Here is a 23,485-nt window from a genome sequence, read left to right as displayed (position 1 = left end):
GCATCATTTTATAGCAGTTCTGAATAACAAAAGCCTCATGTCAAGCAACTGAAAATAGGAAAAAAAAACCTTTTGAAATGGAATGCTGATTTTCAAAACAAAATATCTCAGATAAGCAAATGAGAAATACTACATTGAGTAGCTATTGAAGATTTTGCTCACCCTCACTCTACTCAATGCTACTTATTATAGGACTCTAACAATATTAGCTTTTTATTTACTTTATAGGAAGCCTGTCTATAACATTATTCTGACAAGGCTTAGGGAGCTTCAAAGCGGCTGCTATCCATTATGACAACAAAGCAGACTGTTCTCCAATGTCACTGGCAAAATAAAGTCAAAATATCTATGAAATGATAGGGAAATTGCAGGAATTCCATATTTAATAAGAGACATTTGATGACAGAAGAAAAATATCAGATCTTGATTCCCGGAAAACTCACAAAGCCCAATTTTTATGCTAGTGACTTAAAAAAAAAATCAACCCCTTATTAGTAAATGTATCAATATTTCAGAAGTAATATATTTGCATGAAATTACCATGATCTTCATTTACATAGAATATATGGTAAGTTTAGGGTACTTAATTCTCCTTGTCTTTTCTTCATTAAGGAATTTAAGGAGGACAACAGGATCAGGACTACATTAAGAATCTGAGGTCAAGTAATAGAAACAGAAATCTTTAATACTAAACAAGATCCTAACCTACAAAGAATGCTCTCCCTCACCCACTTAAAAAACTAATAAAAATGTGCATTAGAAAAGAGCAAAGTACTACCCTATAATATACTCTACATCTATGTAAAGGAAAATCTACTATCATTCTATGTAAAAAAAAAATAGGTGCATCATCAATACAACTCACTTTTCTCATTAGAAGTTATCAGAAAGGACAGAAAAATGAGAAATGATGGATAGTGTATTGCAGGCAAAGTTTTATAAGCTAAAACTATCTAAGGAAAATCATTGTACAGGTACAAGTCAAATAACATGTCTATTTCTAGTCAAACCAAAATTTTACATGGGAAATTCTTTACTTATCAGAATATTATAAAGCCAAACTTTCTGAAAAACAAAACACTCCACCAACTTTGGCATTATCTCCCACCCCATTCAAAAAAATTATAATAATTAAAGAGGCTACCTGTGAATACCTTATTTCCATATTGATACTAGCAATTCTATCAGGCTAAAGAACCACTGGAAAATAACCCTATACAATATGCATAAACCCTATAAAATAATACTCTAAACAAAGCCCATGGGGTTTTTTTAAAAATAATCATATTTAAGTAGGGTTTTCAAATCCATACCTGTCAAAATGGAAGAGTAGAGATGGACAATTCTGCCAAGCAGAACTGTATCTTGACCCACCCCTTCCAAAAATAATTACTTACCCATCTACAATCTTTGCCACTTGCTTCCTTGTTATACCCTGAAGGAGAAATAGAGCCACCCAATAGAAAAGAAATAGAAGAGGACTAAGGAGCTCAAAGTCAGCTATTCTGCTTGATTTCATAATATAAGAATCTAGTGTATGAACAAATAGGGAAAGGAAGGTTTTCACACCCAGTGGTAAACCAAAAAGAGAAGGCTAAACACATTAAGTATGTTACTTATGAAGTTGTGGGCAAAATTAGAAATATCAAGTCTGTATGTTACTTAGACTAAAAATACATTTTCAGGAAAATACCCTCACATATTTATAGTTCTGAAAGTTACATTAATGCTATGCATTTCTATAGACAAAACTAAGGCTCTTCTGTGGTGGTTTTTCTTCCAACCTATTGATTATGTCAACTGACTTTAGTAAATAAAATCATCCACCACTTCCTGACACAGCTAAAATAATACTATCAAAATAAATTATTCTTTAAAACAGATAGCACATATCTTCTGAATATGAAAACTACATATCAATCTCCATTCTAAAGGCAATGCTTATTAAAGTACCAGTAACCAAAATAAGGTTAGAGTAGGGAAAAAAATTGTTTTAGTAAAATTATGAGTTAGAACCAACTCTAATATAAACACTTGATTTTATATCAAGGAAGGAAAATAAGGACCTAAAGGAAAGAATTTCAAAAACCAATTCATCATTTTAAAAATAATTTTAGTGAATAATATTAACAGCTTGTTACTAGACAAACATAGAAGTATGTTCCTTATACCACTGATGTAGAAGTGGTGACTATTTGCATTTTATCATATTCAGTTTATTTTTTAATTTCGTTGAATTACTAGATGTTTGGCAAGGATTAAGTTTCAAGGCTATAGTAATGCAAATAAATAAAATTTTTCTGGTCTAGTTAATTAGGATGTGGTTTGTAAATAAAAGGCATAATAGTAGCTTATTCTGAACCACTTTAAAAGGAAATGAGAGTAAAGCTGCTATAAGAAAGACAATTTGATGTACCTGGAAATGAATGACAAATATGTTTGTTTTACTTTAGTAAGTAACAATATGAAATTCATTCTTAGCAATTATTTCTCAATATTAATAGAAAAAGAAAAAGTACATACCATCAAGCAAATAAACAGTGACTTTTAGCAAAATTACAATTCCAATGGTTTCAATGACTTTTTAAAAAATATTTCAAAAATCATGCAAAACAAAATCTATACCCAAATTATAAAATAAGACAAAAACTTATTTTCTCACAAAGGGATATTCCTAAGTATGCTAAAAATGAGGAAGGAGGGAAAAAAGGAGCAGACACAGTAATAAAAACAACAAAAATTTTTTTTATATATCTTGGCCATACACCTTAGGAAATAACAAAAGGTATAACAGGAAAAACAAACAAACTATTTTTACCCACCTTTCTTTTAAAACATCTACTCATTTAGCAATTCCTATAAATACTGGTTCATTGTTATCATCTCAAAATTTACTAGCCATCTTCCCACTTAATATTATTAGACTATTCTCTACTTTCTTCATTTCTTACCTACAAAGTCAGGTAGTAGCCAGAAAGTTTTTAAATTACCTTTGCCTGTATAAGAAATGACATTTGACAGGACAACTCAATTTCCAATTTAGTTTATAAAGTTAGGAAAACTTCTCAATCTATGTAAATTAGGTTTTATACATACATACACATGTGTATATATACATATATTTAGACAGACAGACAGACAAGACGTTTGGAGGGGGAGAGGTGCACATAGATATGAGATTTCACTGACATAGGGAAACTCCTTGTGCCAAAGTAGACTGTTAATACTCTTAAACTTAATAGTTTTAGAGAGCAGGTGGAGGTTAAATGACTTGCCCAGGCTTACACAGCCAGTAGGAACATCAAAAGGCAAAACTCGAATACAAGTATTGTTGATTCCCAAACTGGCTCAATATGTAACACTGCCTCTTAACTTGATAAATAACAGTGCCCTCAAAAGCATGAAAATATAAAATATAAACAACCAGCCAAAGTAAATTAATAAATACTACTATTGTTGCAATAATGGTATTTTTTTCCCTAAAAGACAAATCGGTATGTATAACTTTATAAACTAAATTAAATCTTAATTACAAAATATATTGTTAAATGTTTTACAAGCACAGGAGCATTACAAAATAACAGCTAACTATATCTGACTGTAGTGAAATGTTTAAACAAGAATTTGCAATACTGATAAATACTTATTCATAATCATGACACCTTTACCAAGTCAATAGCTCTTAAGTGCAATTAAAAAGCCAACCGCACCCCCCACCTAAGATTTAACATTAACAATTTACAACATATGACAATACTATACCATCAATAAGGGACATCCACTATCTACAATCATCCAACAAAGCTTCTTATTCCTCTTATATCTCATTACTGACTCATTAGGAGTGACACTATACATCTTCAAGTTCTAAAAGCTGTGGATAATGTTGAAAATGGAAGAGAAGATGTTATATTTGAAACAGCCTTAGAAGGAAAAGAAATGCATTTTGAATTATTTTAAAAGCAAAATTTCCACAAAAAGCTAAGCAATTTCAAATCACAAGGCAACATTTATCATAAATCAAGCTAAGTGAAAAAATATTAAAGAAATAAAACCCTACCATACTATATTCCCATGTAAATATTTTTTAAAATTTTCTTTAAAAAGCCTAATTTTAAAATGGAGGTAGTAGCACGTGTTCCATTCGATTGTGTCGCTTTCAGAGCTATTATTTAAACACTAAAAATATCCTTCTTTGAAATAAACCGAGTCTACACAGTATTCTCAATATTCTTCAATGGTGGTAAGCAAATCACCCAAAGGTGAGAGAAAGTTTTGTAAACAGCCAAAATCCATTCAGAAGCAAACATTCCTAAGTATTAAATATAAGTCATGACAGGGCATTAAAGTAATGACTGGTTTTCTCATGTAGACTGTACAGGGGGTCTGAAGACAATTTGAAAGAGGAATTACCAAACTGTTTTGAGCAACATCCATGCTCAAAACATCTATGCAACTATACTTCACATAAATGATGTGAACTGTTAGTTCTTTTATGGTTCTTCATTCATGTTATACAAGCCCACTAATCTTGGGTTTCTCCAAAGGCTATATTCTAGACCCCCTTCTTTTGTGAATCTATTCTAACTGTGCAGATGATTCATAGATAAGATATCCAGCCCTAGTCCCTCTCCTGAGTTATAGTCATGTATCACCAACTTCTTTTCCCACATCTTGACCTGCTTTGTGTTTCAGGAATACCAAATTGGCCTTTTCAAAACATAATTCCTGGGCAGCTAGGTGGCACAGTGGATAGAGCATTGGCCTTGGAGTCGGGAGGACCTAAGTTCAAATCCAGCCTCAGACACATACCACTCACTAGCTGTGTGACTCTGGGCAAGTTACTTAACCCCAAATGCCTCACAAAAAAATAGAAAAGAAAAAAAAGAATTTATTATCTTTCCCTCAAAATCATACTTTCTGCAAAGATTCCTTATTTTTGTCAAGGACACCCACCACCTTTCATTCAAATCATCAAGGCATGAAAACTTTTGTGTCATCATCACACAGACACTAAAGTTCAGGCCCTTATCACTCCTCATCCCAATTACAATAGTCATCTTTATAAGTGACCTCCCAAACTATCCATACTAAATAATCCATCTTTCACGGAGTTGCCAATGAAATTTCCCTTAAGTGTAGATCTCACAGATTGATTTTTTCTTGAAGTAGGTAAAAGAGGCCATTCTCTGCCTCTCACCTAGCCTTAATCACTAATTGCGCACTGCTGCAGTCAAACTGAGACCTGTTAAAGACTTTAGCTTAAAAAAGCAAAGGTCTCTCACTGCATCAAGGCCCATCTCCAGTTGTCCTGATCTATATTTCACCACAGGACCCAGATGGCTCCAGAGGAGAAAGTAAGGCTGGTGACTTTTGCACAGCCTTCCCTCATTTAAATCCATTTCACTTGCATGTCATGGCATCACCTCCCTAATGCCATGTCCTTTTCAAGAATGATTAACAAATAGCAGCAGCAGATCTCACCACTCACCTTCTGCTCATTAAGACACAATATATCCCTATGACCTCTACGATCAAATATTAATTCCTCCTCATTTCAAGAGTTTCCTAACTTACTCCCATCACTACCTTTTTCAGTCTCTTACACTTTACTCTCCCTTCCCCACACTCTACAACTTTCCTGGCTGACTTGCTATTTCTCCCTGGAATGCTTCGCACCTCACCACTTTCTTTAAAACCCAATTTAGATCTCATCTTCTGTAGGAAGACTATCTTGGACCCCAAGTTGCTAGTTCTTCCCCCTCTAACAGTAGCTTCCACCATTTTTGTATGTATCTTATTTACATGTTGCCTACCACAGGTCCACCCAATTTGAACATGAGTTCCTGGACTACTGGAATTGTTTTTGCCTTTCTCTATATCCCCAGTGTTTATAGAACAGCATCTGACATTTTACTAAATGACTGTTTACTAACTATGAAATGAATTTTTAAGTAGGTTACCTACAGAACTTGATCCAAACTATGGCAAAAGTAAGCTGAAAATCCATTATTGAACACTGATGATTACCAGAAACTAAACTGTATATTATCAAAGGAAAAATCTGTCCAAAAAAAAAAAAGCCAAAAAGGAAAAAAAAACATATACCAGATAATGGCCCTATTAACATATATTTTGACTGCCCTCAAGTTTCAAGGTCTTCACACATTCAAGTGTCACAAGTCTTTATTCTTTATTAAAATGTACTAACGTTAGTATACCAAAATGGGGCTTGCAGGAAGGTATTATAGTGTTGATTTCCCAGAAAAAGTCAATAGTCACTTTTTATGATAAATAAAAATAATTACATACAAATTTTGTTAGAATTTCTTTTTCTTCAATTTCAGTGGACATTAATCCAAAATTAAAATTCACTTAAACTAAGAAAAACAAATTAAAATACATGAAGATACACGAGACTATAAAAAGTTTGACTGTTTTCATTTTTGTTTTAAGAGAAAGGTAACATAAGCCTTACCTTCAAGGAGGGAACTCACTCAAAACAGAATGACTCAATAAACGTAGAGACCAAGAATGTTTAGTCCAGAAAACAAGATAAAATCTGCATCATCACGTCTGCAATAAGAGCTTTCATTTGAGATATTTAAAAAATGATTTATAAAATCAGAAAAATATGGGAAAATTTTCTTTGAAAATTTACTATTTTGGGAAAAATTTCATGAGACACAAAATTATTTCTAGAAACAACATATACATCATTTAACTCAGCTACATCTATCCTAGCTTTTACTGAAGAAACTTCACAAGTTCTAAATCAAGTTCTTTCTTCTAAAGTTCTAAACCTTAACTGGCTATATTACTGATACTACACTCTCAGATAAATTAATATTATATCCAATTAAGTCCCTTCCAAGACAATATTTAACTTCTTCCTTATAAATATATTCACATATCACAGAAATATTAGATTCATTCAACAGCTATAATCAGGAGTTAAGTAAGGCAAAAAATAACTTAAATGTGCAAAAACTTTTTCTTAAGTCTAACAAAGTTCTTGTGATTCAGAGTTTAAAATAAAGTGAAAGGGAGATCACTGGACAAAAAAGGAAGAGAATTAAAAATGAACCAAAATCTCATAGAATTTCCTTTTTTTTCTCTACCTCCAAAATCCTATCAAGAGTCCATACAGGAGATATAGGTTCACAGAATTCAATCAGCTTCGCCAACTAATGAAATGCCCAGGTAGGACTAGAACCAAGGTTCTCCTAGGACTCTTAGCACACTACTCAACTGAAATCATATTGCTTATTCACTCCATAAGCAGGTAGAAATAAGGTCTAAAGGGCCTAACACTAAAATACAAATGAATTTCCAAAGTAACTGATTATTAAGGTTTACACTGTTAAAACAGTCCTGGTAGTTTCCTTTTATATAGTACTGTTAAACTCATTATCGTAAATAAACTGCATCAAGTTCAAATTCTTCTAAATTTTAAATCCTTCAATAATTCATCCCCCTACAAAACAGCCATCTGCACTACCTTGGAAAACAAAATATGTATTCCAATAAAACTAGACTCCTCAGTTTCTTCAAACTATGGTATCTAATTATTTCTTCCCTCTATGCCATTGCAAATACCACTGTTCTATCTCTAACTTCCTTCCTCACTAGGCTTCTGCAAAACATATTTCATTCAATATCTAAGTTATTAACTTCTTCATGAAACCTCTCCAACTATTCTAGCTCCCACCAATTTCTTTCTACTTTTAATAAACATACAAATATCTATTAGTAATTCTATTTTATCAAGCTTCCCACTTAAAGAGTTTTGTTTTTTTTAAAGTCTAGACACCTTTTATTATAGCAGTAATTTTAATTAATTTCTGGCACATGTAAGGGGATAACAAGGGTCTTCTGAGTTATTTTAACTATTTGATAACAGAAAGTAAAAGTCTAATACATTAATGTAATCACACCATTTCCAATTTGATGAAAAATTTACTCCAATAAAATTAACTCCAGTAAAATGTGCTCCAGTCTTATAGTCATATTAAGCTATAAATCAGACACTTTTTATACAAGTCTTGTTTTCAAGTAAAATGTCATAAATTTATTACCTATCCTTTAGTCCTTGTTGGTGTGCCTTAAATATAGCTCCAAATGGTCTTGGATCCATTTTGTCATTCAGAATTGTCATTAAAAGCTCCAGAAGGGGTGAGAGGAATGTACTGAGAGGGGTGAGAGAGGAATGTACTGGGAGAAAGAGAAAGGGAGAGGTAGAATGGGGTAAATTATCTCACATAAAAGAGGCAAGAAAAAGCTTTTACAGTCAAAGGGAAGGAGGGGGAGGTGAGAAGGAATGAGTGAACCTTACTCTCATCAGAATTGGCTTAAAGAAGGAAAAACATACACATCCACACTCAATTGGGTATAGAAATTTATCTTACCCTACAGGAAAGTAGAAGTGAAGGGACAGAAGGGAGGGTAGATTGGGGGAGGGGGTAATCAGAAGCAAATACTTTTGAGGAGGAACAGGGCGAAAGGAAAGAGTAGAATAAACAGGAGGTGGGATAGGATGGAGGCAAATATAGTTAGTCTTTCACAACATGACTACTATGGAAGTGTTTTACATGACTACACATGTACAACCTATATTGAACTGCTTGCCTTCTCAATGTGGGGTGGAGATGAAAGAGACAGAACTTGCAACTCAAAGTTATAAAAATAAATGTCAAAAATTATTTTTTACATGTAACTGGGGAGAAAATAAAATACAAAAAAAAAGCCACTGAAAAAAAGTTTAGCAGATTTTAGTAATCCTGCATGAATTTATTCACTAAAACCACTAATCTACTGATGACTGTTGCTTGAATCTAGACATTGACTATGTCTTCATCAAGAGTTTACACCATTAATGCCAAGGTGACACGCAAACTGATTTTTAATGTCACTGATCCAATTAATAGAAAAAAAAAGAAAAAATTAAAAAAGCTCCAGAAATAACATAATCAGATTTCTAATATTTAACTGTTATGTATCATTTCAAGACTTACAATGAGTTTTACATACTTTCTCAAGCTCTATAATAAGAATATGAATTATTTCACTCTTTCTAAATGCATCCCAAATACTTAACAGTATCTGGCACGTAGAAAATGTTTAGCTTTTTGAATGATCTATTCTAAGAATCAACTTGTGAGCTACACACTTGGCTGGTATTATCTTATTTTACAGATGACAAAACCAAGGAACAAGAAGTTATGTGATTATTTGATTTATCCATGGTCACAAAGAAATTAAGTGTCAGGAGACACAAATCTCTCCGGCCTGTGTCCAACTACAGCATTCTTTGCACTATACCATGCTGCCTTTCTGATCCTTTATAAAGCCTGTAAGAGGTAACCTGCAATGCAGATCATAAATAAATAAAGCTAAACCCCAACTGTAAAGATATAATATATTTCATTTAAACTACCAAGGGCCATTAGAATGATTTTGTGCTATGAGTGCTGTGGAGTGGAGGAGTAGGAGAGAATTCTGACCAAATAAGATATAAGGTTAGAAGCAGAATGAGAAAGGTAGAAAAGTGTAATGATTATTCCTAAGAATTTTTCTTCCTGGAACTATAAATTTTTTTAAACAGTACAGAAGATAATATAATCATATCTTGTAAAGTCAAGTAATCAAGCCTTAAAGACTTTTACCACAGAGTCAAATGGATGACTAATAAAGGGCATAAAAAATTAATCTTTTTTTTTTAATCTTGGGAAAATATTTATGTTGAATTTAACCTTTTACAACTAGGTTTCCCCATCTCACCCAAGGCAGAAGTATAAGGGCCACTCAGAAGGAAATGTGACGGACAGCCCAGTCACACAGACTCACCACAATGACGCTGAACTTAGTTTAGACACATGATCAGCACAGTCCACTGCACCTCAAGAGAGCTTTTAGCCTCAGTCTTCTAGATAGCTGGATTACAGGCAACACACCTAATGAGTTTGAAAATTGTCTAGGCTTCTCATTCTGTTTCTTTCAGTATCTTCCTTAAGCTTTTACAAGTTAGAGCACAGAACAAGGTCCAATCAACTGTATTTTTATTATTGTTGTCATCACCATCATTATATAAAGCAACTAGCCTGGGTACCACCCACAAGAATTAAAGAAACTGGAAGTACACCCCTTTAATTCTCTTGCCAAGGTGAGATTCAGTGCTGTCCGCTATTTAATGGGATCAGAAAATTGAGAATTGAAATGGAACTGAGATGACTTATTCCTACCACTTCATTTTACAAAATGATGAAGAGAAAAACAGGAGACATTAAATCACTAGCCCAAGTCAAATAATTACTAAGTAGAAAGCCAAAAGTCCAGGACTTCTAATTACATTTTTTCTACTACATTATATAGAAGATGAGCATTTTTTGCTATCCACATCCAGAAAAAGAACTACAGAGTCAGAATGCAGATCAAAGCATACTATTTGCTCTCTTTTTTTTTGTTTCTTTCTTCTTTGTCATGGTTCCTCACATTGGATCTAATCCTTCTTTACAACATGACTAATGTAAAAATATGTTCAATATGAATGTCTATGTACAGCCCATATCAGATTGTATACCATCTTGGGGAGGGAGGTGGGGAAAGAGGGGGAGAAAATTTAGAACTCAAAATTTTATGGAAATGAATGTTGAAAGCTAAAAATCAATCAATTGATTAATTAAATAATTAGGAAAAAGGAAAAAAAAGGAAAAGCATTTTCCATTGTTTCTATTTGGTTTCTTTCCCACAGTGCTCCCAAATCCATCAACAAGTATAGAATCTAACTAAAGTCTCTTAATCTTCAACACATATATCCTCTCGTTTAACAAATTAACATTCCCAAAATTTAAATATTCCTAATTCTATTTCTATGATGATGAGCTTCACAATACCCAGAAACTAGTCATTTGTCTTCCTAAATTCTTAATATGTAGAAATTACTATGAAGTTAGGACTAGTTGAATAAGTTATCAAAAGAACCAGAGATAGGGAAAAAGACATTTTTGGTGCTCTGAAATCACACACTTCAAGCAAATGAAGCCACAAATGTAAAGGTCTATCAATGCTTCAACCATGTTGCCCAACCCAAACTAAAAGTGGTTAGGATTACTGCTGACCACAGGAGTAAAGTACAGCTCTCTCACAAATTTGATGATTCATCTCTTGCCTGAAAGGAGGTAATTATTGTGTCAAAGAAGTCCTTTTCTCACAGCTCCTGTTAAGACTAAATAAAAATCCTGTTTATGTTAAGGTATATAGTTAGACAGATGACATCATTAAGAATTTCAAAAACCAGCAACAGATATTCTACCAGTAAAAAAACTTGAGAATAAAGGAAAGGATATATTTGGACTCCACTATTTTGGATTTTTTTCCCCCTAAATCAATATTAACATGTGAAAGGCATTTCATGAGAAATCAAACTGTATTACAAGAAATCAATATATATACACACACCTACCTATGTATATAGGTAGGTGTGTGTATATATGTATGCATGTACATACATACATATGTATATATGTGTATGTATTTAAAACTACAGCAAAAACAAAAACACTTTTTAAGAGGTAGAGGGATCATAGGACCAAAACTGTACAAGGCAACAATTCTATTTTGTTATGTCACCACTTTTCGACCCATCCACCACCTAAATTTGTCTTGTAGCAATACCATCCATTTTGACTAGCACCTTGGGATCTCAATGACTATTATGACAGGAATATTGAGACTAATTACAATAACAATTAAGGCTCAGTGCTCAGCTTCTCATTTTGATCTCATTTCCAAGAATTAGTTTGAATTTTTACACATCGAACTGAAGTTTATTTGCCACAAATTACAAATTCAGGATAGAAACCTACAATAAACTCAGTTAAGAACCTCTAAAAACAGTTTTGACACAACACCTCTAAAAGAAGACTGCTTTACCATTTGTCCTCAATGCTCAACGTTTCAAATTGTATAGAAAATTAAAGGTGAAGATGTTCTCAAAGGCAATTTTTAAGCAAGTTATGTTTGAAGTCAAATTGCTATTTGTGTCTCTACAACAATCCCTTTAAAAATGTTTCCTGCTCTAAAATTCAAAGGGAAAATGCTTTAAGTATATGCATACCAGAAACAATAAACAATGAAAATGATATTATGCTTCAGTCATGTTTCATATGTAAGTAAACCATCAAAAAATACTTACCCTTAATACCTAGCATACCTCTATTTAAATTCTATTCCAATGACTAACTCACTATGACAGAGAGACTGAGCTCTCAAAGCATATGTGGAAAGTCTATGTTATGACAACAAACTTTAGAAAAATACAGGTCCTGATATGGTTTACGTTTCCTGTTGTTCCATGATCACTATCATTTGAGAATTTCCATTAATCCATAAAAATTAACTACAAAGGGATGGATTTTTTGAGGGGATGAGTGGTAGGGGAACAATGAAATTTCTAAAGATAGGGCTGATGGGAAATTATGCCAAAATCAATGAAACTAGATTGTTGAAGAATTAACATCTAAAACACAATTGTTATCTGACAAATAATTAACAATGCAGAAGAAAAAAGTCCAATTGGTGCTCATTCCAGTATATATTTAATTAGTTCTTGACAATCTTCAATGACATAATAGGACATAAAAGACTATTATGCCAGAAGGTTTTTTCAAATTTTCTCCAAAGATGACCAATAATATAGGTTAGAAGATTTATAAAAATAGCTACTAATTTAAACTGTGAACTGTCCACATAAAGAAAGAAATATGGTGATTTCTTCCAATTAACGTATAATTTCAGATGAAGCAATATTTATGATGAGTGGTGCACAGGCACTTATAAATGGATTTGCTCTCTTACCAACATATAGGGCCAGAACCTCAAAAAGAAACTTAACTTTAAAACATAGATACTTGTAAATTGAAAATGAGTTAATATTCTCTTCACTGCTGAAAAACAAATGCTAGGAGTATCTCCATCACAAGCTTTTATATCATGTCAAAAATAAATTATCCTTACTCCCTCCACCTTCTTTTAATTGAAGCACCACACCGCCATCCATATAATCCTGGCATTTCGTGTAAAAATGCTAATTTACAAGTATATTATCTTCATTGTTAATGTGGCTTTTGCTAACGTTACTTTTGCCAATTGAAAAGGCACTACAAGAATGCTCATTTCCCATGATCAAAATGCCTTTATTTGCCTTTTTTCCCTTATGTCTTCCCATAATTCCTACCTAAACACTCTCAGTTTCCAAATAGGTTCAATGCTTCAAACACACTGTGTATAAACAAGCATGTAATATATTTAGTACATCACAAGATTAACGTAGCAGGAAGCCATTCTTTAAAAAACCTCACACTTACAAAATGCCTGCATTTTTGCAAAATGAGCAAATCATATGAACCTAGTAAAACTTAATTAGAAATCTGATTCAATTCATTCATCACTGTGGGAAAAGTTGTCAGAGAATATAAAATAGGAAAAATAATTCTCATCACTGAGCAAACACCATGAAACCTAGGATTATGTTGTGGGTTTTTTTTTTGTCCAAGAGAAATTGAGAAGATGTTTTACATATAATTCCTAAAGATGTTTACATTTAAGAGCTAAAACCTTGGACACATCCTTGGGTCATAAGAAAATTTAAAATATGAATTATAACTTAGGAATACGACTCTTAAGTTATCTTTGAGACCTCATTCAAATCTTTAAAACATAGTCACTGAGAAACATCAAACAGTGGCTTTAATACCAACACTGGAGGTCATCAAAAAAATTTTTTGGGGGGTAAAACATGAGGATTTTTTTTGTCCCTCAAAAGGAAAAAAACTAAGCAAGTTAGAAAGACAGATGGTTCCTGTAAGAAATTAGGCTTCAGTTATTTATATATTTTGTGAAAAAGCTTATAGCAATGGAGAAAGTTTAATACCACAAGTAACAATTTATAGATGTTTGCACCACAGAATACAAATCAAAGTATAAAGTACCACTTTACGAAAGGAACAAGTTACGAATTTTTAAAAAAGGAAAGAAGCTTATTATACAAAAACAAAACGCCTAAGCCCGGAGGTTTTAACTCAATCTGAGAACTTACCATTTGGTTCCTCTCCTTTTAAAACTGAACAATGAAGAAACAAGATAGCACATGAGGGCCTACTTTCAAGTTTTAAAAAACAAAATCATTCAAAACATTTGCCAGTACTTTTCAAATACAATTCTTCTATAATGAGTCAACAGTAGATATAAAAATTGTAACCACATATCTTTATCTTGGTAAGCAATCTGGAAGATGTCATAATTATTATTAGCTATGGAAAATACTCTCCATTCAAAAGGTAATGGTACCAGGCAGAGAAAAACCACTTTAGTGATACACACGAAGTTAAATATTCACTTTTAATAATATAAAAAAATTAAGAACATAATTTTCTATTTAATTCTAATGTCATAGCATTAAAATTAAATTATAAACTACAGAAAATACTGCTTTAGTCAGAAAATTTAAGATCAGAAAAATTTATGTGAATGTTATTTTACACATTTCAATGGCTGATTATGCATGATTGCATATTTATACATACTCACAAATGAAGCCGTTTTAGCCAAGAAAATGAATGAGGCTAAAGTGAATATGGTTCTTCTAAAAGTCTGTTTTCATGAATGTATATGCTACACAAAGGCACATAATGCAAAATTATGCTAACATGCAAAACAGTAAACTGAATATGAGTTCTAGAAGAGAATCACTATTTAAATGTCTGTATAGGGAAATCTTTTTTTAAAATAGAAGTGATAGTTAATACCTTGTAAGAGTTTAAAATATTTAAATTACCATGCTGTAATACTTCAAAATAGGATAATTCATGTTTTTTCAATCTTAAAACAATGTTTAAAATGCAAAGCTATTTCCTCATTTAACTACATTGTTTTAGCAAAACATCAAAACAATAACCCCTTTGAAATAAGGTATTATTTGCAAACATTGACATTAGCCAGAAATTTTAAGTATGGAATTATTTTTAGAATTCTAGATTCTATTGATTTAAAGTCATAATACATTGAGTCAGCTTAAAGCTGAATAAATTAACATTAGTTCAAAGCATATGATATAAATACTATTTATACCATTGCTTTCTATTCTTAGATAACATTCAAATACTGTTTTGACATCCTTTTTCCACTGCTGAATAATATCCTCAAAACTATCACTTACTGTCAATACAGACAAACTTAACTGATGTTATCACTTCTGAAACACCTTAAGATAGGATTCAAGAAAAACAACAAGATAAAATGATACATATCAAGTATCAATCATACTTTAAGTGATTTATGGCTGACTATTTTAGGTTTGACTCAAAGGGTAGCACTCATTTTTCCAAACTGTAATTTTGAAAAATTAACAAAAAAGTACCATTTCCTACATTATTATTATCTTTACTTTGATTTAAAATTATTAAAAGTAACCACTTAACCATACGAGTTTGCGTTTTATCCTTACACGAACCGAAAGTAAAAATTTGAAAAATCTAACAAATTATATATTTTAAAAGCTTCCTCTTCACAAATGCTGTATATTTTTTAAAAACACGATAAAAAAACCTGTAAAAGTATCAAAATGTTACCTCAGTTGAATAACATGGACTTAAAAAGAAGCTAAACTGTTAAGACATTAACTATATATTTAGCTGCAAAGAGCCCCAAGCTGCCTTTAAATTTACATAGTCCATTAGCAAAGTCTTCAAATCATGATACAGCCAATATTATATTCATTTAAAACTCCTAAAATTTATTTCTATCAAATTAGCAATGTGTGGAATAATTTCGATTTTAAAATACAAAGGGTAGCTTGAAGTTGTCAAAATATAAAACAATGTATTTAATCATTTTTAATTCATATTAAATTCTGTCGCAGAAAAACCTTCAAAAATTGTTGAGTAGAGCAGCCAAAAAAGGACTTTTCATCCACATTATGTCTGGTAAGTAACAGACAAAGCAAGTAGAAAAGAGGGACTCTGCACAATTACATAAGGATGAATACTAATTATAATAGAAATCAGTAAGATGCTGTAAATCCAACTAGTAACAGAAATAAAGAAGTCATGAAAAGAAATGCATAATAAATAGGACACCACCCTCATAAAAGTATTTTCATTGAGGTGAGAACACTGGAAAGAAAATTTACTTCTCGCTATAAAGAAATACCTATTCAAGGAATAAATCAGGTGTTATCTCCCTGTCTGCTGAAGATTACCATTTTAATTAACTAATATCCTACTTACATTTTCCAAATAGTTTGGTTTAAATCCTTCTTGCTGTCTTCGAAGTTCCTCTTGTTCTCTATGACGTATCATCTCTTCTTCACGACGACGATGTTCTTCTTCATGTCTAAAGGGATTCATTAATCTCTTAATACTGTGAATTCTATCTCATGATGTAACATTTTATCTGACTACTACATCTCGTAGCAACTCTATTACTTGGCATGTATTCCTTTACTCTGGTGACTCAAACTCATTAAGCACAGAAGTAGTAAATAAATAGCCTCTACTTATAAGAAAAAATGGCATGCCCACAACTGAATGTGGAAAACACACACACTTCTTTTCCTCACTCTCAATTCCTCAAAAATGTCTTTTTTTTTTACCACCAACAGACCCCAATACTCACACCAAATTTAACAGTATCTTTAACTCTGTCCTCTCCCTCATAACTAAAATAATCAGTGTTGAAGGTTTATGCCACATTTCCATATCTTTGCAATCATTCCTCTCTTCCCCATTATCAACTAGCTAGGAATTCTAGTTCTCTGGGAAATAAAAGCAAAGAGTTTTCCCCTCAGTACTTACATTAGAAACTTAGTGTTTTTCCATTTGAAATAACATTAGCTCTGGGTATTAAGATATTTGATTGTGATAATTTTAAGTAGGTCCTTTTCCAGATCTTTGCTTTTGAGATTTTTAGCAAAAACACATGTGTTCTTTTGTCATAGCACCTATCATGGCTACTATCATGTGATTTTTAAAAAATTACTGACATGTCTGTTTATGCTAATTGACTCCCTATAAATGCCAAAACTACATCATCTAAAAAGAATGTAGAAAGGTATCAGACTAAGGTCACTGCTGTGAATGCTAAGGACTAGTCACATCAGATAAGGAAAACCAACCATATAATTCCTGGAGAACATTCTTTTGGAGTAGACGAATACAACACGACTTCAATCATATGCAGGAACAAGCATGTCTTCTTCCATCATAATAGCAATCAACTAAAAATTTCCTTCCATGTATTTGGTTAAACTTGAAAGTTGGATTTTATATGTGATGCGTATATTACAGAAGCAATCAACCACTTACTAAGATAATCTTTCAAGTATTTCACAATACATGACATGAATGAAGAAGCAGATGGGAAAAGACTGCAAGGTTGTAGAGGGTAAAGTGAAAGAACTACCACATACCAATACAGTGACCTAAGGGAAATGTAGCAAGCAAATATAGTTTAAGATTGATTATAGACATGTTCCATCACGAGATTCTAAGAATTAAAAGCCTAAAACGAAGTAAAACAGAGCTGTGCTTTCTATACCGATATGCCTTTGCCTAAGTATTTCTCTTCTTTCTCCCCTGCCTACCTGTCCTTTCAACTGTCAAAACATTTTTTTTTTGCCTAATGGTACTTAATATATTCAATCTTACATCACAACTGCCCATAAAAACTTCTAAGATATTACTATGACATCAGGGAACAAGTATTATTTATTTCTGTCATCAGTGAAAACAAATGTGTATTAAATACAATCAAATGCAGCCTTTATCAATTTCCTTGAAAAGCTAATGTACTCAAAGAGATATTAAAATACCTTTAAATCTTTCCAATACATAACTTGATGATTTAACAGCCAATGTTCCTACGATATTTTTAAGTCTTAGAAAGCAGTTTCACACACATTTCATACACATCATTTGTCATAACACAAAGAAAAAAATTATGTTAAAGTTTTAATTCAAAGACCTGGGAAATTACTCAATTCATAAACATGAACAGATGTTGAGAATCTCATCCTTATCACTTATTTTTTACTTCTCTCGAGCCAGCAAATGAATCAAGAACAGCCCTCAGTACTATCTACACAATTCTTTTATGCATTAAACCATTACTTTCCCCAAATTTTGCAAGGTTTTACACAGTATTTTTATTTCTAAAAATATTCAAGCATATTTTAAAGTTCAAATATTATGCTGAAGTAGTAATTCATTTGTTTAAAAAAAAAATCACCATTTACCTTAACTGTATTTGCTTGCGTTTCTGAAGCTCTTGATTTCGAAGTTCTTCCAAACGCCTCAGTTCTTCTTGGCGCCTCATAAGATCTATAAAATATTAATTTTAAAATTATATCAATTATGTGCAGTCAAGAAGGGATGATAAAATCAATATAATTGTATAAAATCAGTTTTCACATTCAAAAGAACTAGAATAAGCAACTCAAATTTTAAAAAAAATTATGATACAAACTTCACTCTTGTTCCATTTTTGTCAGTATGATGCTCTGCACAAAGCAGAAACTCAGTAAAACCTTACCAGAAGTCCTTTAGTAAAGTTTTCCTCTCCAATAGCTAAACCTGCATTGTATCTCAACTCTAATCAGCTTTAAGATTCAATCATATTTGTCTCACATATAACTGTTTTTTGTCAAATCAATAATAGGGCTGGATGACTTCCTAAAGTTTTTAAGTCCAATTTCATTTATTTTACTTTTATATTTAAGTGGGCCCAGAAACATTACTTTTAAATTAATTTCAAATTTAATATTAAAGTGATTAATTTTGATAATTCCCTTCTGTGACTTACTCATTAACTGAGTACCCTAGCCAAAGATATCAAGTTAGGAAAGTAAGGGAAAAAATCTACTATCCAAGAAGATAATGAATGCAATATTTTAGAACTGACCTCCAAAGGAAAGAGAAACCAAAAAAAAGTGACAACTATTGATTCCAAAATTATTATTTTAGTAAAATTTATCTATGCTTTCTATAAAACATAATGATAAGAAAATTTTCATTCATTAACAGTCTGTTTTCTTTATAAAATTCCTTAAGACTAGAAATGGTTTTAAATATATGGGCCCCGTAGGTAGAGAGAAAACATCAGTGTTCCTCACTTCCACAAAAGATCATATACTAGCCAACCAAACTGACCTTGTCACTGAAAACTATCCTACCATAAATGAAAAAGAAAATACTTTTTAAACATCCATCTTTCTGACTGGATCCCTTAAACTTACCTTACCATCTAATAGTTTATATATCCAAGATTTATAGAGACATAAATCCAAAAGCCATTTCCCAATAACGAAAGTCAAAGAATATAAACACTTTTCAAAAGAAGAAGTGCAAACTGTTAACAACCATATAAAAATGTTCCAAATCACTAATTAAGTAATGCAAAACAAAATAATTCCGAGGTTTCACCTCACATTTGGCAAACTGGCCAAGACGACAAAAGATAAAATAGTTAGTGTTGGAGGGATTATGAAAAGACAGGTACACCAACATATTCTTGGTGGAGTTGTGGATTAATAGAACCATTATGGAAAACAATTTTTGGAATTAGGTAAATAAAGTGACTAAAATGTTCATTCACCTTGATCCTGAGTCCAATGTTAGGATATACCCCTAGTATATTGACAAAAAGGTTTCATATACACCAAAATATTTTTATCAGCATTTTTTTGTGATAGCAAAGAACTGGAAACAAAGTAGATGCCCATCAAATGAGGTATGGCAAAACAAACTATGGTATACAAATGTAACAGAAAAACTTAAATGGAGAGACATACACCACAAAACAACTGAACGTGAAAGCTGTGAAATTACAAAGAAGCTCGGACCCAAAAAAGAGACGAATTCTCATAGTTTCCTCTCTCCTCCATATGTTCATCACAAGAATGCTGGCCTACTTGCATTTCCTCAAACATTACACCCCATTTCCAGTTTTCATGCCTTGGCAACTCATTTTCCCTCATACTAGGAATGTTCTTCCTTCTCACCTCTGACTCTTAAGCTTCTTTGACTTCCTTCAAGATTCAGCTCAAATTTCACCTATTTCCATCACCTTAGCCACTAACGCCTTTTCTTCTCTATCCATTCCTCTTACTCTAATCCATCTATACACTGTATGTATCATCTTCTATGTAATTCCTGGTTCCTCCTTCCTGTCCCACCAGATACTAATGCCTTGCCTTCTCAAGAGTGAGCGTGTGCGTGTGCACGTGCTTAACTAACTAGTTGTTTACACATTATCTCCACCATTAGAATGTAAGCTCCATGATGACAGGGAATCATGTTTTATATTTCTATCTCTAGTGCTTGGCACACATTTAATAAATACTTGTTTACTGAAATTTAAGATATCTTCCTCTATCCCTCAACCTTTGCAAAACACAAAAGTCAGAACTTTTTGATGTGTCGACTGGTTTGGATAAACTTTTCTCTCAAAAATTTTTGTTATAAGCAATGACTACTTGGAAGAGGAAATAAGGGATACAGGTTGAAATGCAAGAGGTATAAAACCAAAAATAGTACAATTTTTAAATTCTTCTTATGTATAAAATGCATCATATAAAGGATATTTTTTCTTCCTTTTCACATTTAATCAAGACTTTTCTCTATAAGCAGAAATAAAAAGTTATCCCAAAATAATCACCTCATGATTAGATAATACAATAATACAGAGGAATGATTTGGCATAAATAAACCTGGTATAAGACAAACTCATTTAACTTTGACATTCACTTAATAACTAAACTAGTAAGTTTTTATACTTTTAATTAATTATACAAACTATCCATATGAATTCAAAATTTACTTAAATAGTACCTTGTTTTTCAATCCTATTTTGGGAGTTTGCTAAGTATATCAACATGAGACAGTTAACTATAAAGCCTAAAAATAACCTATAAGTTTCAAATGTTCTAACAGAATGCTTTGAAACAGACAAGTTTGGTTTATTCAAAATGCTTAAAAGGTATTATTAATTCATGAAAACAAAATAAATTTTTCCTCAAAATGAGGAAATTGCAAACATTCACAACGATGACAAACTTAATAGAATCAGGAATTTTACTACCTAACAATAAGGATTTTTCTCTGCACTGATGACTAAAAACAAGATAGCGTTTACAAAAAGTAACTTCTAATGAATCCACTGATATTTATCATTTGTTGTTGAGTCATTTCAATTGTGCCCAACTCTTGTTAATCCCAGTTGAGGTATTCTCGGCAAAGATATTGGAGTGGTATGCCATTTCTTTCTCAAGCTTATTTTTACAGATGAGGAAACTGAGGCAAACGGGGTTAAGTGACGTGCTCAGGTGCACACAGGTAGTAGTGTCTGATAGTGGATTTGAACTCGGGTCTTCCTGACTCCAGGCACAGCACTCTATCCACTAAGCCACCTAGCTATCTCACTTCACATACCAAATCAAATTCTAAATGTTGTGGATTCAAAGTCTACAGTTTCTCTCTCATCACTTATTTCCACTCACATAACCACTAGCCTAGTTCAAGGCCCTCATAACCTAAGGGCTGGTGAGCCATCATGGACTACAACAACAGTATCCTACTCAGTTTCTCTATTTGGAGTCTCTTCCCTCTACAATCCATCCTACACATAGGTGCCAAGGTGATTTTCCTAAAGCAGAGATCTAATCAAGTCACACCATTACTCAAACTTCAGTTGCTCTGAAATCCTTTCACACTAGCTGAATTGCCAAGCACTCAAACCCAACTGCAGAAAGCACAACTCAAATGGGCTGGCCTCACTGTTCGGATGCCAAACCTAAGTTTTCCTAAAAGACTATTTTATGGAGAACTCACACAAGGCAGGAGCTCACATGATGGTTAGAGGAAGCAATATAACGACACCATCAAGGTCTCTCAGAAGAACACTGGTATTGTGACATTGGAAACACCGGCAAAGAATCATCCAGCATGGTATGTCCACACCAAAGGTGCTCTGCTGTAGAACAAAGGAGAATTGCAGTAGTTCAAAAGAAACGTGAGATGCACAAATTTAGAGAGATCTCCCTTCCAAACAGTCATACAGACTATTTGTACCAGACCTGAGATAAAGCTCTTCAAACTCATATTGGTATGATCATCCACAGCTGGACACATCATACACTGACCTGGACATCGTCCTATCATTTTGGTCCTCTTCAATACAAAGGACAAACCACAACAAGAATACCCATCGGCCTTCTACTGGAAGTCTTTCCTGGTTCCCCCAGCTATTGTGCCTTCTCCCAAGGTTTGTTCTCTGATAGAATACAAGCACCTTCAAGGCAATGACTGCTTTATTTTTGTATTTTCATCATCTAGCACAGTCCCTGGTACATTGTAGGTGATTAATAATGCTTACTGACTACTGTGTCTTGCATACCTAATCTAGTCCACTGATTCAGCACTCTGTTTCTTAGCCAGTACCAAGTAGTTTTGATGACTGCTGCTTTATAATACAATTTTAAGATCTGGAATGGCTAGGCCATCCTCCCCTGAGTTTCTTTTCATTAGTTCCCTTACTATCCTGGACCTTTTGTTATTCCAAATGAATCTTCTTCTTACTTTTTCTAGCTCTATAAAATAATTTTTGGCAGTTTGATTGGTATGTCACTGAATAAGTAAATAAGCTTAGGCAGAATTGTCATTTTTATTACACTAGCTAGGCCTACCCATGAGCAACTGATGTTTTTCCAATCATTTAGATCTAATTTTATTTGTGTGAAGTGTTTTGTAATTGTGTTCATATACTTCCTGGGTTTGTTTTGGCAGGTACACTCCTAAATATTTTATGTCTACAGTAAATTTAAATGGAATTTCTCTTTCTAGCTCTTGCTGTTGGGCTTTGTGGTAATATACAGAAATGCTGATGTTTAAGTGGGTTTATTTTATAGCCTGCAACTTTGCTAAAGTTGTTTATTATTTCAAGTAATTTTTTACTAGATTCTCCAGGATTTTCTAAGTATATCATCATATCATCTGCAAAGAGTGATAGCTTTGTTTCTTCTTTCCCTATTCTAATACCTTCAATTTCTTTTTCTTCTCTTATTGCTAAAGCTAACCTTTTCAGTACTATACTGAACAAGAGTGTAATAATGGACCATCCTTGTTTCGCTCCCGATCTTATTGAAAATGCTTCTAGCTTATCCCCATCACATACAGAAGAATTCATGACCGAACAGGAGATAAAGAACATTATAAAATGCAAAATGGACAATTCTGATTATATCAAATTGAAAAGTTTTTGTACAAAGCCAATGCAACCAAGATTGGGAGGGAAGCAGAAAACTGCTAAAGAATTTTTATAAACAGTGTCTCTGATGAGGGCCTCATTTCTAAAATATATAGAGAACTAAGTCAAATTAAGTCATTCCCAAATTGATAAACAGCCAAAGGATATGAACAGGCAGTTTTCAGATGAA

At 32.7% G+C, this 23,485-nt stretch overlaps 1 protein-coding gene across 1 annotated transcript in view; it reads right to left on the bottom strand.

Moving 5' to 3' along the window:
- The window catches only part of PSPC1 (paraspeckle component 1), a 61,038-nt gene that overhangs the window by 12,098 nt on the left and 25,455 nt on the right, over window positions 1-23,485 (bottom strand). The window contains exons 5-6 of the mRNA XM_020968807.2: window positions 18,290-18,374; window positions 16,284-16,389 (exon numbers count right to left, since the gene is read on the bottom strand). Of these exons, the coding sequence (XP_020824466.2) occupies window positions 16,284-16,389; window positions 18,290-18,374 (191 nt within the window). The remainder of the gene's footprint in view (window positions 1-16,283; window positions 16,390-18,289; window positions 18,375-23,485) is intronic.

Source organism: Phascolarctos cinereus, unplaced genomic scaffold (genome assembly GCF_003287225.1).
Source record: "Phascolarctos cinereus isolate Bilbo 61053 unplaced genomic scaffold, phaCin_HiC Scaffold_726;HRSCAF=1367, whole genome shotgun sequence".
Taxonomy (NCBI): domain Eukaryota; kingdom Metazoa; phylum Chordata; class Mammalia; order Diprotodontia; family Phascolarctidae; genus Phascolarctos; species Phascolarctos cinereus.
This window is presented reverse-complemented; position numbering and strand designations above follow the sequence as displayed.